This window comes from Sphaerodactylus townsendi, linkage group LG04, assembly GCF_021028975.2.
Source record: "Sphaerodactylus townsendi isolate TG3544 linkage group LG04, MPM_Stown_v2.3, whole genome shotgun sequence".
Taxonomy (NCBI): Eukaryota; Metazoa; Chordata; class Lepidosauria; order Squamata; family Sphaerodactylidae; genus Sphaerodactylus; species Sphaerodactylus townsendi.
Genome location: NC_059428.1, coordinates 107,731,065 through 107,747,470, shown reverse-complemented (window position 1 = coordinate 107,747,470; position 16,406 = coordinate 107,731,065). Strand labels below are relative to the sequence as shown.

The 16,406-nt window shown below is 41.4% G+C and overlaps 1 protein-coding gene across 2 annotated transcripts in view; it reads right to left on the bottom strand.

Annotated features, from left to right (window-relative positions):
- NALCN (sodium leak channel, non-selective) overlaps window positions 1–16,406 on the bottom strand; it is a 286,369-nt gene that overhangs the window by 211,681 nt on the left and 58,282 nt on the right. For both annotated transcript variants that reach the window (XM_048493957.1, XM_048493958.1), the window contains one exon: window positions 10,108–10,259. In XM_048493957.1, the coding sequence (XP_048349914.1) occupies window positions 10,108–10,259 (152 nt within the window). The remainder of the gene's footprint in view (window positions 1–10,107; window positions 10,260–16,406) is intronic.

The following is a 16,406-nucleotide window of genomic DNA, read 5'->3' as shown; positions in this document are numbered from 1 at the left end:
GGATATCCTAGCCGCCTCCTTCCCTCCCCAGGCCCTCAGGGGCAGGGCTCAGGGGCGCTGCCAGCCTGCTGCAACTGCAGCGCCTATCCAAGTCACCCCCAAGCCCCACCCCAAGCATGGGGGCGGGGGGGGGGGGCACCCAGAGCAGGTGGTGTCCCCAGGCACCATTTCTCCCCGATACTCCTCTGCTAAAACCCTCTTTTAAAACCAACGAAAGTACTGCTTTTCAGAAGATCCGGCAATAGCTAATTCTGTAAGTTAACTACTTTTCTAAGAAATTCTTTGTGGCCCACAGTCTAGAGATGCTACTTAATGAAGAAGTGCCACATAAACTACTACTCTTACTGTGTTTTTTAGGCCCTCCCTGCATAGGTCACATAGAATGTTTACAGAATGTTTTCAATCCCCCTTTACCATGATGCTTGTCAGCACTCTCCTACTCCAAAATGTTTCATGGCCACTGTGAAATTTTTTTAAATTTTATTTGCTTCTTCATTGAAACAATGCTTCATTGATTCATTGCTTTGATTCTCTGTAGCTTGTTTAATCGATGTCTCATTAATTCACCAAAACACCAAAAGAAAAAAATGAAATGACAAAAAATAAAGAGGGAAGGGGGAAAGGAGTGAGCTGAGGGATATGAAAAAGTGCTGAGGGGAAAGTTGGGCAATGGCACAGAGGCATGGAAAATGGCAACTGAAAAGATAAAATGTTTTAAATATGACCGGACAGCGAGGGAAGCCAGCTCCAATATGTTTTAGGGAAAAAAATCATTATAAAAGTGTTTTCAAAAACGGTGAAGATAAAGCTGCTGGAAATGTCTTCAAAACCAAAGGGGGAAAAACAATGCAGAACTCCATGGAATAAACTTTTTATTTCCAGCCTGAAAATACTGTAAGTTTTTTGACTACAAAGCAATTTTCTTGTGTTTTTATCCAGGGCAGCACTTCGAACATTTTTTCCTCTCTTCATCTTCATTAAGGGCTTTAATTAGCTTCTATTCCTTCTTGTCTGTGTGGTTGCATATATGCCCCACCTCCCTACCCAGCATCCAACAAAGTGCTCCACTTATCCCTTTTAAAGTTGCCTGGTAGTGTAGCTAGCTTTCCACAATAATTGCAAACAGAAACGGCCAGTGCCAAATAAAGGCAACAAAGCTTGCTTCACGATTTTCAAAGAAACTGCATAAAATTAATTTGCTCCCCTAAGTATATTCCAGGTAAAGTAAATATTTATTGTTATTGCCAGAAGCCTTAACAACATAACAAGTGAATATCCTTGTTGAAAGGACTACAAAAGTTACTGTTTCCAAGTGGCAAAAACAGACTGATAACAAAAGGCAATGATTTAAGAGGCACTATGACAATGGCACAGTTCAAGAAGATAAGGTATTGCCTTAAAGCTGAGATAGAAAGGGATCAAAAAGGTTTTTCCCTTTGGCTAGAACAGCAAGAGTGGAATCTCCTGTGACACTTGCGGGTCTGGATTATGTGCCTCCAACGCAAAATGGCTAAAAGAATAATTTGTAGAGGGAAAGTGGCAGGCAGTACTGTACTTCATCTTATCCTCCCACCTCAGATTATCTTCATGGCAAAAATATGTGTTTCTCCCATACAGGGTTGCCAAAGTGTTGGACCAGTTAAATTTGGTCCACCATTTTCCATTCAAAATCACCCTCATCTCACTGCTTAGCAGTGGAAAACAGGCATCAGGGTGTGGGATTCCTACACCCATAAGCTGCGAGCTCTGTAGTTCTATCGTATAAATACCAGAACCATATTTTGGGACAGGCCAATGGTCTGTGGACGCTAGTATCCCGGGTGCATTCTTGTCCTGCACCAAGGTATGATCCCAGAATATAATACTTCTGAGTCACCTGAGTCATACAAATTCCCTAGATAAATAAATACATTTCACTTTTATTCTTCTGGAATTTTTCAGGGCTTAGGTGGGACATCCAGAAAGCAAACATGTATAGAAATGCCCTTGTGTTTTTTTCACAGAGGTAATCTGTTGTATGTTACCCCCCAAAAACCACGTTGGTTAGACAAAGAGTTTTTTAAAGAAACAAATGTACTTCACCTATTTCCTTGCGGTTGAATAAGTGTTGTGAGATTCAAGGCAAGCCAAATTGTAAATGATCATTAGCAGGCTGACTAAGCTGCTTATGTTCCTTCCTTGGAGAAATCTCTTTCAGATTTCAGTAGTACTGAGTAGTAAGAGCCAGTGTGGTCTAGTGGTTAAGAGCAGGAGGACTCTAATCTGGAGAATCGGGTTTGATTCATCACTCCTCCACATGATTGGCAGACTTATCTAGCGAAACAGATTTGTTTTCTCACTCCTACATTCCTGCTGGGCGACCTTGGGCTACTCACAGTTCTCTCACACTCTCAGCCCCACCTACCTCATAAGGTGTCTGTTGTGGGAAGAGGAAGGGAAAGGAGTTTGTAAGCTGCCTTGAGTTTCCTTACAGGAGAGAAAGGTGGGGTATAATTCCAAACTCCTCTTCTAACCTATCATTAGCTAAAAAGGCAGCTTGGGTGGGAAGAGGGATATCCTCCAAATTTGCTAATCTGGATGTGATTAATAAGACTTTTGTCACCTCCACAAAGTCTGAGCAACTGGCCTTGAACGGGGTCATTACAAGAAAGAGCTGCCATCCTTTACATGATGCATCCAACTCACTAACAATGGGACTGAAAAAAGTCTTGTCTTCTATAACACTACCACTAGCTCATAAAACTAACTTATTACCCCCATACTTTCATAAACCTACGCTATCAAATTTCGTGAGTGAAGATCAATAAATAAAAGTAGCTGTAAATACTTTACTGCCCAGGTGTTCTGACAAGTAGTCGTTTATTTTTTATGAACAATGACAAAGTGTTGCAATTTCAAATTTTAAGAAAGCAGAGTTCATCCGGAAACCAATCAGCACTTTTGCATGAGCTTTTCCTCCTGGGATGAGTTATGCAGCACCTTCAGCACACAAAACAGAAATGGCTCACCTCAGCATTCTTGGGATTAAAGGGACTCAATCAAGCATGCAAAATAATTCTCATAAACGCTGCAGGGCTATTATAGGGTTTGTAAAACATTTGTTTTATTGGTGTATGCTGAAATAAAAGCTTTTTTAAAAAAAAATTAGGGACAATATAAAATTTTAATGGATATTTTGAATTTCATATTTAAAACTCTACATGGCAGCTTAATGCGTTGTTAAAAACATTATCTGTATTATAAAATTTATTCCCTGCACATTATTTTCAGAGAACACGTGCTGGGGAGAAACAAATCACTGCAGAGGGTTGACAGGAAGCAAGCTGGATGTTCGTACATTGCCTTTAAAACTCAAAGATGGAAAATAAAGTAATTGCAACTTCTCTTCCCTTCTTCCCCACCCCTAGGCTTTTGGACAGCCACAAGTATTTCAACCACAAGCTGGAGTCCAGCTGGATCTTTGCAGATTAAGAAAAGAGAGAACAGGTGGACAGTCCAGGAACAAACAGGTGGGAGGAACGGGCTGCTTTCACTCCTGCTTCCCTAGTCAATTTCAGTGGCAAAGATAAAAACCTAACGGGTTTTTACCTGGCCATTGTAATTATTTGGGGTCCTACTGTTGCAACTGGTGGCCAATAGTAAGGATTTGATTGTAAACAAAACCAGCATGGAAAGGAGGACAAGTGCTTTTGGAAACCTGTTTAATCCAGTTAGATCTTATTCTTTATCTGGCAAGATTAATATCAAGCAGTCCCGCACATCAAGGGAATTTCTGTCCACTCACTGCTGCTTAACAGCTGCAGTGTTTTCCTTGACTGTCACTACAAGGCAGCTGCACCGATCTATTCACATTAGTTTCACTTGACTGCCTTGGTTAATGTAGGCATCAGTGGCTTTGGGATCAACCTGGCAATCGATTAAAATTCCAAGGGTCTACTCTGAAATCATCCAAATTTCCTCTCTGTAAAATTTCAGGTTCATAATGAACCAAATGTATGACTGAACTCTGCGTATTGCTTTTTGGCTCATACCATGAACTATTTGAAAGGCCAGTAATAATAACTATATAACTATATATATAAACTTTCACTAAAACATATTAGATAGCTTGCAGTCTTTGTCCTTTAATAAGGGAGCTACACATTGAACTTTAAAAAAAAGAACAATTAAAAATTTCAAAACAGATAAAGTCCACAGATGAAAATTAATATACTGTAACAAGGAATGTCTTAAAATAGCTTGAACATGAAGAGCAACAAAAAGTACTTGTACTGTAGCATGGCAATCACCCTCCTACTGAATGCTACAGCCATTAGATATTCTGAAGAAAATCACACTGTGCTTAGGAGATCTGCAAGTCAGGATCAAACCTTAAAAAATGAAAGACAATATGAAAATGTTCCAAGAGAGATTGCTCTGTCTGGGTTCACTGGCCCATGGGCTGTACCAAAAACTGAATAGTTGTATCACAAAGACACTATTCTCCTAGCACAGGGTCAAGCAGCAGGGAAACTTCCAGAAACAAGTATTTCAAAGAGTGTTTCTAGGTTGAATCCAGCCACCTTTTATAACCTCTTTTGCCTAATTTCTATCCTTACTCCAGCCTATGTTCCACACAGATCCCAACAAAGTCCTTTTGCATACTCAAAGTCAACCAAAAAAGCTGACTGGATCCACCCCGTTATTTATTTACTGCTCTTCCTCCAAGAAATAGAAAGGAATATGGGGAAATACAGGGGTATATTTTGGCCCACAACAACCTTGTGAAATAAGTTAGATTGAAAGAATATGTACTATGAAGTAATTCACAGTAAGCTTCACAGCTGAGTAGGAATTGAACCTATATTCACAGGGCACAAATACAATCTCTGTTCACTTCATCACACTGGCTCTATATCAAATATCCATTCCTAAAAATTGACTGTTCTGTGACTAACACGTTTAATATAGGAATCCTCAGTGCTCCCGAATATCCTCCTCTGCCTCCAACATAAGAACTTGAACAGAATGACAAAGTAACATCCACCAAATTCAGTGGAACACTTCCAAGAAATACATTTGGGATATAGCTGAAAAAGGTTGAAAGATGCCACTCTGTCACATCACAGGGATGATAAATTGCTTTTGATTTCGTTCCCTTTGCCTCTTTCAAATCCAATGTAGGGATTTGATATTTAAAAGGCAGTCTTTAGTAAATGTAAAGGCTTAAACAGCAAATGTAAAAGCTTAAACAGCATTTAGATTCTTGACATCTGAAAATTTAATTCAGATCAAACCAAGTATGAGCAAATAATTATTTATCCCAATGAGTACCCACACCACAAAAAGGCAATCATTTCTGACTGCACTGGCTAAGTCTCCCTATATCTCTATATCCACTACACACTGGCTACCAAACACTTCTTTTAAAACCCATATTTCGAACTACGTTGGGTAGATCCACCGCTTTGAAGGGAGCTCTGCTTATGGAAGGGAATTTTTGCCACTTTTTCTTTCTTCATGCCATCCACTTTGTTCACTCCTGAGAGAGCACTGTGGGATTTGGAACAGAGACCAAAGAAAGGAAAATCATATGATGTAGGAATTTGCATTTAGAGTATGGTTTGGATCCAGTTATAATTTCTGTGGACAGAAGAGATTTCCATCCCCCCTGCCCCACATGCTGCTTCTGGTAACAGGGGACCCCCAGGAGCAACAGCAGGGGAGAATCAGATGACTGCAGTGGGGGCAAGAGGCATTGGTGGAAAATTACTGAAGTTCCTATTTGTGGAAATTTTGTCACTGGATCCAACTCCTTATGTGTGATTTATGCAGCTTCCCCTTTCCCACCCAACTCACAAGTTGCTTGGGATGCAATTTCCAAGGGTCTCCTTAGCCACAGAAATATTATAGTAAATGCCAACTTGATTCGGGTTCCTAACACAATGAATAAATTGACTCTAAGGGGAAAAATCAATCATGCTACAAAGAAAATGTGTATACCAATTTTTTAAATTGTTTAATGGAGTTTCTTCTCCAAGAGAATAGACCACTAAACAATTACAAATATTTCTCACACAAGCAGAACAAATAACCCCTTAACACTGTAAATCCTATGCATGTTTACTTGGGGAGTGAGCAAGTTCCACAAAGCACAGTGAATGCACTGATGTCCTTCCAATGTAACCCTGTTTTAGATATCAATTTGTAAAATGGTGGGAGGTGAAATAAAATTAAGGAACTGTGTCAGTGTAATAAACAACACCACATGACAAACAAGCATTAAGGCAGATAGCTCTTCCAAAGCAGACATGTTTACATGGGAAATCGGAGGTATTAAAGCTGTGGCAAGATTATATTTACATTCCTTACCTCACCTCACCCCGCCGCCACACACAAATCAGTGTCCCAATCCTCAAAACTTTCCCATCAGAAATGAACAAGGTTCATGCTGGCTCAGGTTTCTGAATTGCACACTTTCCGCATTACACATAAGTGGTTTTAAAAAATCAATATGGAGTTGCCAAGGAGGTTTTGAGCCCTAAGACCTCACCCATTATGCATGGAACTGGCCCATATGTTTTCTCATATTAACATTGTATATCACAATTTATGTTTTTGCAGCAGTTACCCTAGAGAGAAAGAAATCCCATTCCAGGATAAGTTGGGAACCCCTGGGAGAGGCTAGGTGGAATAAGGCCTGCAGGTCAAACTAGGCCTGTTCCACCACAGCAGTTGACACAACACTGGGATTCATATGTTCTGAGCAGCTGGCCAGGACTAGGACACTTGCTGATGCAACTGAAGCTTCCAAGCCATCTTCAAAGATAACACATTCCAATAATCCAGTCTGGAGGTTATGGATCAGTGTGGCTACCATGGGAGCATTTAAACAAGGGGGTCAGATTATGAACTAGACACAGTAGAAAGAAGATGCTCCCAGCAAACAACCTGTTTATTTAATGACAGGACTGGATTCATAAGCACTCTCCCTCTTTACAAACTTTTAACTTGATCTACTAAAGAGAGCTTAACCCCATCATCAACAACAGACATTATACGTTTCTGGTTGGATGGTCCATCGAACATCAGAAACCTCTTTAAACTGAATCAGATGATTGGCCCAATAACGTCTACTCCAGTTGGCAGGAGCTCTCCAGGACCTTCGCCAGAGGTCTTTCACATAAGGGAGGGCTCCAGGGAGCTGTTGGCAGAGAAATGACCAAAAGTTCCAAGTGCACACACTAATTGCTTCAGCAAAGGGATGCATGCAGAGCTTCGGGATCACAGCCAGAATCTGCAAAAGACAATGTCTGCCCATGATGATTGCTAACCATTTATGATGATTGCTAACCAGGCAGAAGAAATTGGGTGGGGAGGGAGGGAGAAATATTACAGCCTGTAGAAATATTACAACTTAGCTGTCAAGGAAGACACACTGTGCTGCAACTGAGTACACAGATGCACAAGTCTGGAGAGCAAGAGCATTCACATTTTGCAAAACCTAGCAATAAGTTTACTGTCTGGTTCTGGAGACTGACAATAATGGAATTCTTAGCAAAAAGGAGGTTGTAACAATCTTAGAATTAGAAACATCCTAAATGCGCACTTCCTTAATTTTGCTGTGCTACAAATCTAAAGAAGACAGCTGAAATCACAATAAAGAATAAAGCATTACTGAATACAGTATCTCTCCACACCATTACTATTCACATGCGTAAATATATTAGCTAAACTCGGATGCACAATCGCACACTTAATTACGCTGAAAATGTAATGACACAGTCATGCCCACCTGACCTATCACTTTTCTTTCCCCCTCTGTGTGATCAGTTCGGTCTTGCGAAATATACTGGTCTTTGCAAACCTTGAAGCCTATGCAAATGAAATCACATACCTAATTAAGCATGCAATTACAGGGTTTTCATCTGTGGAACACAAGGGCATCTTTCTGCAAAGTTAGCCCCACAATGAGCACAGCCATCAAAACAGACACATGCTACTGTTAAACACTTAACAATATACCAGGGGGAGGAGGAACATAATTGGAAATGTCTCCGCATCAGATACTTCCCAGTGCTTAATTTCTTAATGAATCTCTTAAGAGAAAACCTAAGGCTTTAAAAGGGGGAGAGGGACTGGATCAAGCACAAAAACCAACAAAACTAGTTCACACAGAATCCTCACATGTATCAGAAACCCCCTTCACATAATTATACACATGCACACATCACGTGATGTGGTCCCATTCCACTGAGAAACGCGCATGACTATTCTAACCACATGGGCTTCAGTCTCTACACATGGATTGCTTCTTGTGCACTGCTAATGACTATTTCTCTAGTTACTTTGTAAATTAAAAGATATTGGATCGTTGTGGAAAAGTGTCTATAAAATGACATTTGTGCATGAAATAAAAGGACAAATATATGAGACTCAATTGCCTATAGAACTTCCATTAAGTTTTTTTCTTTTCTTTTCTGACAAAATGCAGCAAAAGACTGTTGAGAAGTGGCTCTTAATTGGCTCTTCCTCCAATGGAAGAGGAAATTAAGATGGAACAAAATCTCTTAGGCTGGACGTAGCCTTTCTTTGCTGCTGCTGACATAGAATACAAATCAATACTGGGTGCAGACTATTTCCTATCCCTGCTTCCATGCCATCCACTGCTAGGGAAAAAAGACAAGCACTAAAGACACACATTTTTGGATAAGCAGGTGGCAACAGTGACTTTGACCAGCTTCAACTGGTTAGCCAACTTTCCTGGGCAAAAATACTTGAATAGTATTTGGAAACTTCCTGCCATAGGATGTAGTGATGGCTGCCAACTTGGAAGGCTTTAAGAGGGAAGGGAACATTTTTGTGCAGGATAAGGCTCTCCATGGCTACTAGTCAAAATGGATACTGGTCATGATGCATACCTACTCTCTCCAGTGTCTATTATGCTAGGTGATGTGGAACACAGGCAGTTATCATAGCTACAGTTGTCTTGTTTGTAGGCACCAAAACATTGAAACTGTCACTCCAGGGAGACTTACACTCCCCCTTTTCTTGCTATCTTCCACCAATGAGTAAAGATATCTTTTAGTTTGTTTTATCTGGCATTTCCTCAATGATCTTTCCTTCCTGCCCTATGTTTTAATTGCTGTTTTTATGTTTCTGTACACTTATTTTAATTTTTGTTTTAGCTGTCTTAGTGCTGTGCTTTTGTTTGGTTTGAATAGCTTTTAAAATGTGATTATTTATGTCTTTAACCTGTTAACCACCTCGGTGGTCCGAGTCTAAATTTTGTAAACAAGTAAAATAACTAATACAGCCGCTCTCATCTTTCTCCCAGCCATCCTGGTGGGTCCTGGGAACTCCTCCTCCCACCTTGGATCTGGGTGTCTGAGGAAGCAAGCAGGGAGCTAGCTCAGTTTCCGGTGCTCTCACTGGATGATGAAGTAGCCACCTGTATTACTGAACAATGAACTGATGCTGTGTGGAGTAGAGGCAGCACAACTCTGTCCCGTAACACCTCAGGAAACATTTCCAGAAACTTCTGTCACCTTAAGCTCTCTCTTCAAGGTCTGTTCTACAAAGCAGCCATTTTATCCCCAAGCCACACAGCAGATGGTGCAAAGTCCATGACTCTTCCTCTACTGCCCAGTCAATTTGGCATCCCAAGCAGACCCTTGCTTTTGTTCAGGCATCAAACTGGCCTTGCTCTTTGCTTTCTATGGGTATTCATTGCATTCACTGACAAAAAAATTCTCTGTGTCACATATTTATATCTCCCCCTCCCCTGTGGGAAAAGTAGCTGTGCATGTATGATTTTCATTAGGGGAAAAAATCCCAAAGCGGAAATGATCTTCTGGCAAATTGCAATTACTGCAGCCACATTTTGGGAAAAGAGAAAGACTACTTGCAACTGAGCATGACATGAAGTTGAGTTTTCTGGATATCAGGAAATCAATGGCATAGACTGATTGCATAGACAATAAGCAATCTGCAATTTGGTCACCTGTCACAGAGCAGAATAGTCATCACATTCAAGCTCCTTTGCAGTACATTTATAAAATGCCTTTTAAGAGTCTCTTACATATTCTATAAGGATTTGAAAACCAATGTTAAATCAGATAGACAGACCTATCTCATTAAAGCCACTGTAGCCCAGCTCTTGCCTTCTCAAGCCCATTTCTTCAAGATCCACACATTTAAATCCTGGTGGACATTGGTAACCTTCTTCTAACTTTGAACAGTGAGTGTCGGGAATTGCTAAATTATTCCAGGTTATATTTCTGTTGAAATAAAAAGAGAAGCAGTTAGATCAATTAATTAAACAATGGTTATGCATTTGGGTTACAGTTCTGCATTAAAATTACATGTTTGTAACTTCTACCAGAATGGCAACTTAGACCATATCGGGTGGGGGGAGAATAATCTTTCCCAGCAGGAAGCAAAAACAAGAGCTACTTCACGATTAAGAAATGCCGGGAATAAATGCAACATGAACAAAATCTTACAAGGGCATTCCCCAAGATAGCTTTCAGCTGACCTATTTTCTGTTCACATTACATTCTTTGGCAAAAGGCAGGGAGACGGGGGGTGGGGGGCATTTCCAGTCAGTCATTTTGGAGAAGTTTTATTCCATTATCTGGTTAAAATATGGGGAGCCAGAGTCACAGATTGGCAAGACCCACTGATTCAAGAGAAGCTTCTTCATGAGGGGCTGGCATGAAGCCCAAATTATTATAGCCAGGGACAAAAAAACTCTTCATAATGAATCTATCAGTATTGATTAGTAAGGCACTGAGGGGGAAAATTAAAATAGAGAAATGACTGGCTTAAATCTCATCTCTGTGCAATACTCCACCTGTACAAAACATGTTTAAAGAGCTAAAACCAACTCCTAAACTAAGCTGCACAGTATGTGTCAGAGTGGTATTCATAATGGGTTAGAAGACGAAGTAGTGGCTTTCTTGTACTCATACAGACCCATGGAATGAGTACTAGACAAATGGAAATTTCTACAGCATGAGCACTCCTTTCCTTTCCTAATGGTTTTGGTGCCTCAAAACTCAGTTTGAGGGACACAGTCAGTGCAGCTTCAGTTCCTTCATGATGTTACAGAGGCATAAATAGGATGCACAAAAGTCAATAGCAGGGAAGCCAGCGAGATTTTGTGGCTACATAGACTGTCACTTAAAGAAGAAATTCACACATAATTGCAAATCTGTCTTTTACTTTGTGGTCTATCACAAATAAGAAACTGCAGAAGTCTAAAATGGTAAAAAGGGTAGAAGTTGAACCTTTGAAAATACTCTTCAAAATGGCACTGCTTATACCAGTTTTTTTTTTCAAAACACGTATGTCTAAGTTACAGTGCTCCAACAAAATTTGAGAGGAAGAAGTCAACGCTCCCTTAGCAGTTATGGAGACTCCTCATAATTCCTCTCCTAAAATTTTTCTGAATACATAGTAGAATGTGAATATTCAATGAACAATGCTGGTTTGCATTCTTAGGCTGATTCCGCATGGGCCAAAAACAGTTGTGTGAAAACGGCGTGAAAATAGTATAAACCCTTTTACACCATTTTAAACCCTTTTACACCATTTTCACACTGTTTTCAAACTGCTGTTTTGGGCCCATGCGGAATCAGCCTTATAACTATGAATTGTGAGAGTAGATGTGAAAAGATCAAGAGTGCTGTCACTCGGACGGATCTGAAATCCTGTTTGTCCCTGCACAGCAGATGAAAAGTACCGAATCCTTTAAAAAACAGAGTGGGGTGGATAAAGTTAAGAGCCTTTTAGACAAAGCAAATTTACAGCAGAGTCATCACAGGACTGGCGAAGCCATGAAATGCTGAAACTATCTTCAGCAAAAATCCAAATTAGGTTGCAGGAGTACTCCGTTTCTATGGACTTCGAAGAAGAGCAGATCACACCTGAGAATCACAAATTTACTAAAACTCCCAAAGAAGAGAATAGTAATCAGAAATGTCATTTTAAATGAAACTCCAAACAACACATCACCACACCTTTTACTCTTTATCAGGGAAGAGGCTCTATTGAAATGATAGATCCTGATAGATTTCTTTGAGAAATTTCTTCATAAGCAGATGTGAAAAGATCAAGAGAGCTGCCATTGACAGATTCTTAAGACATTTGTAATGTTCTTTGGTCTCTTCAAGTGGCAGGAAGACACCTTAGTAACTGGTGCCTGCTCCTCCTCTATAAATACCCATTCCTTAATTTCTCTTTTTCAGATGGCCAGATGGATGCTTATACTGGGATGCACACCTATCAGAATCCCTAGGTGGGGAAGTACACGGCTAGGCATAGCAATTATCTTTCAGAGGATATTTAAAATGTATTCTTCCTTTCACCCTTTCCCTTCATTTTCTGGTGAATACTCTGCTGTGTTGGGGTGGGCAGGCCTATTTTTTCATCATTTGGTTGCAAGGGGTTGGGGGGGGGGGTATGTCCATTGCTGCTCTGTTGAGTTAGTGGAGTTATATTGTGTGCTTCCTCAAAGGTTCCATTTAAGTCATTCCGACACAGTAATTGAGAAATTTAAATAGAGGCTTGTTTTAAAAAGGGCATGCTAGGAACTGAGTAAAAAATCCTCAAATTTTAACTTAGGTGTAGGACTTAAGTTTCTTACTAACTAGGTTTGTGCTGGGTGTTAAGAAGAGTCAATGATCCTGTTTGCCAAACAGTTAATTATTATACACGAAACCTTTTCAAGGTCAGCTCTGAACTTCATTACAGTTGAATTAGAAAATTAGATACTCCGTTCAGGCAGCAACTTTGTAGAAGACTTCTCAGTTCCTTTATCTGTACTTGGGGAACTTGAAGTAGACGATACAAGCAGTGGTGGGATTCAGCAGGTTCACACTTCTGCAGAACCGGTTGTTAAAATGGTGCTTGTAAACAATCAGTTGTTAAATTATTTGAATCCCACCACCGAAACCGGTTGTTAAATTATTTGAATCCCACCACTGAAGACAGGTCTAATTCTAGAGCATCTACTTTTTCATATTTAAAAAGTTATGACATCCCAGCTTCAAGACAGTTGCAGGATAACTGTAGATAGACACTAGAATGGGCAATCACTACATAATTGTTACATAAACAAACCACAAAATAGGAAAACCACACTTTGAAGCAAGGTCAGGTTAAGTAACTTTTTACAAAACAAAACCTTTAGTTATCTTGGGTGAGAGTTCTTAAAAAGCTTTCAGGATCTGTCAGGTTGCAACGCAGAACAGGCACCCAGTGGTGGGATCCAAAAAATTTAATAACAGGTTCTGATGGTGGTGGGATTCAGTGGCGCCACTGCACACACACACCTCCAGTCCCTATTGGGCAGGGAGGTTGTTTTAGTAACCCCTTCTCGGCACTCAGAAAAAATGAGTAACCACTTCTAGAGAAGTGGTGAGAACTGGTTGGATCCCACCTTTGCATCTAGGCATTTAACTTCCCAGCATCATTTAGGAACAATGATGCACCAGGAACAATGATGCACTGAGGGAACAATGAGCACCAGGAAGGGAACACAGCAGTGTCCTGGGAGAACGGTGGAGGAGAGGGGGAGAACTGCAGCTTTCTCCCAACCTGTGCAGAGACCTGCTCCTCGCACACCTGCTACCACCCTGACCTCTGGCTGAAGTGGTGAAATAAAGAAGCAAGGCACTCTTTGTTGAAGCAGCTGCTGGAGCAGCATTGCCAGCACAGGTGATTGTAGGTGCCAGCATTGGGCAAGGGTCTGCTGCTAGGTTCTTCCTCCTCCAGCTATTGTTGAGCCTTCCCAGCAGCAACAAAAGGAGCTGCCTGAGATGTCTTTTGGAGCAAGCTATGGGGATGGCTTTGGGTTCCAGGCTTCACCCCAGGGACCAACAGAATGCTGGAGGAGCTAGAGGAGGAGCTGCACACATTAGCTCTCTCTTAGGTTCCTCTAGAGCCCAGAAGGCCTTCTGAGGAGGCAGGAAGAGAGGCTTGGAAGTGGCACAGGAGGAAGAGATGCAGAAGCACCTCACGGTGCTGCCATCTCAATCTCTTTCCCTTCAGCCATTTTTTTATGTGCCTCCTAGACATAGTGTATCTTCCTCAAGCTCTATATAGAAGGTGACCCCAGCAGGGTGTATGCAGCAGCTTGTCAGCATGGGTGCCCCCTCACATCTTCAGTCTGGAAATGCTTCCAGGTGAAAGAGGATCCATGATTTGTACAGCGCCAGTTATGCAGAGCCCAGATCAGTTGAGGGAAAGACATCTGTCATCTCTTAACTTATGACTCTGGGACCAGATGATGAAGAATGACCAGGTAGTGTTTCTTCAGGAGGAGAATGTGGCTGGTGAGGTGGCCTAGTGGCAAACAGACAGCCAAGAGGTGAATCAACCAGCAACCTCGCCTTGTGCTTTCCCTGCTGCATGCAGAGCACAGTCTCCAGCAGACAAGGGACAGCAAGCATCTCTGATGGAGATGCTTGCTGAGGATGGCACTAGGATGCCAGGAGGTGGGAAGCTGGTGGCAAAGAGAACGGTAATTCATCTAATTGGTGAGATGATAGCTACTGACAAGTGGCTCTTCAGAACAGTAGAAAATGTTGGGTGCCACAGGCTGCTAAGGGATGCTTATTCTTTGTAGATGCCTCTTTCTCACACCATGATGAGCAGGAGAATGACACATTTGTTGTACAGGGCTGCCAGGGACTACAGGAAGGCACAGTTGTCCTACAGTTGTCCCACATTTGTGGGAAAACTGCATTTCACATTTGACATCTTGACCACCCCTTTCACTGACCATGCACTGGTGGCAACTGGTGACGTTCTGGGTGGGGTTGGGCAAGCCAGCGCTAGGCAAGGCAAGGGCTGATGAGCCAGCTATTGCAAGGCTCTGCTCCATGCTGATACTCTTGTTGAGGTACACACAATGGACAATATCTCTGCCACCACTGACAGGCAGATAATGGGCTGGGAGGTGGGGACATCACTATGAAGAAGAAGAAGAGTTTGGATTTATACCCCAGCATTCTCTCCGGTAAGAAGACTGAAGGTGGCTTACAAACTCCTTTCCCTTCCTCTCCCCACAACATACAAAACTTGTAAGGTAGGTGGGGCTGAGAGAGTTCCGAAGAACTGTGACTAGCCAGGCAACCCAGCAGGAATGTAGGAGTGTGAAAACACATCTGGTTCACCAGATAAGCCTGTGCCACTCAGGTGGAGGAGTGGGGAATCAAACCTGGTTCTCCAGATTAGAATCCATCTGCTCTTAACCACTACACCACACTGGCTCTCAGCTATGGGCTTCATGGTGACCACTGGTGGTGCAAACATTAGGGTAATGGCACCAGGCCCAAAGCACATTTACTGTGTGTTCCACCATTTACAATGTTTTCCACCTTGAGGTTAAAGATGGCTTGGGTCTGGGTTCTGCAGAGAATCCCAGGCTGGATGCTGTGACTTGTGCCTTCCCGCATCTCCTCCTGAAATGGTGACATCTCACAAGTCACAAGAGTGAAGGACACACATCTGTTGCATGAGGAGCTGACACTGACAAGCAGGCACTTGCTGCAATTCCTCAAATGCCATGCCTGAGCATTTGGTAGAGTAGAAAGGAGCGCTCATCACTTTATTTCATGAGATAGAATACGATCTTGAATGGCAGGAAAAATTTTCTCACAACCCCTAATGATACAATCCAGGCTCAGTTTTACCACCTTAGTGAGGTCTATAACTACCCATGCAAAATTGTTGTGTGTTTGAACAACACTGGTATGTTGCAGGTTTTAGCCAGTATTGTACACAGCTGGTTTGTGATGGGTTTCTCCTGAACTTAACTATGAAGAAAGAGAGGTACTGCTGAAACAAATGTGAATGTGTTTCTCAACTTGACCTCTAGACACAGTGAATTTTGCACACTCAAAACCAAGCATGTGTTTAACTTTGGGAATATACCTAGAATTTCTAAACATGGCATGAGAAACAGAACATTATTATGAGAACATTCACAGAGCTGAAATGTAGCCTCCAAACAATTTAGCAAAAATACAAAACTGAAGCACTAAAAATTTGAATCCTTATGTTGAATTTTTTTAAAACCCTGACCTGACATTCAGATTTCAAATGGAAATATTTGCAGATAAAGTTGAATGAGAAAACATTTCTCAAGATTTGTTTTGGCTCTATTAGTCTGGACTCAATAAATGAAACCACAGTCCTCAGTTTGCAAGGCCTGAGCAAAGCTGTTAACAAAAAGATGTTTTGGAGGACATCAATGTATACAGTCGCCCTAAGTCAGAAGTGACTTGATGGCAGCTAATGCATACAGTATTCAAATAAAGATCATGCTTATACCCAGAGTCTTCCTGTTAAGATATGGCTCTCTTATTGATTGAGGATACTCTTTGGGACACACGGTGCAATCTTTTGCAGAGCCACTC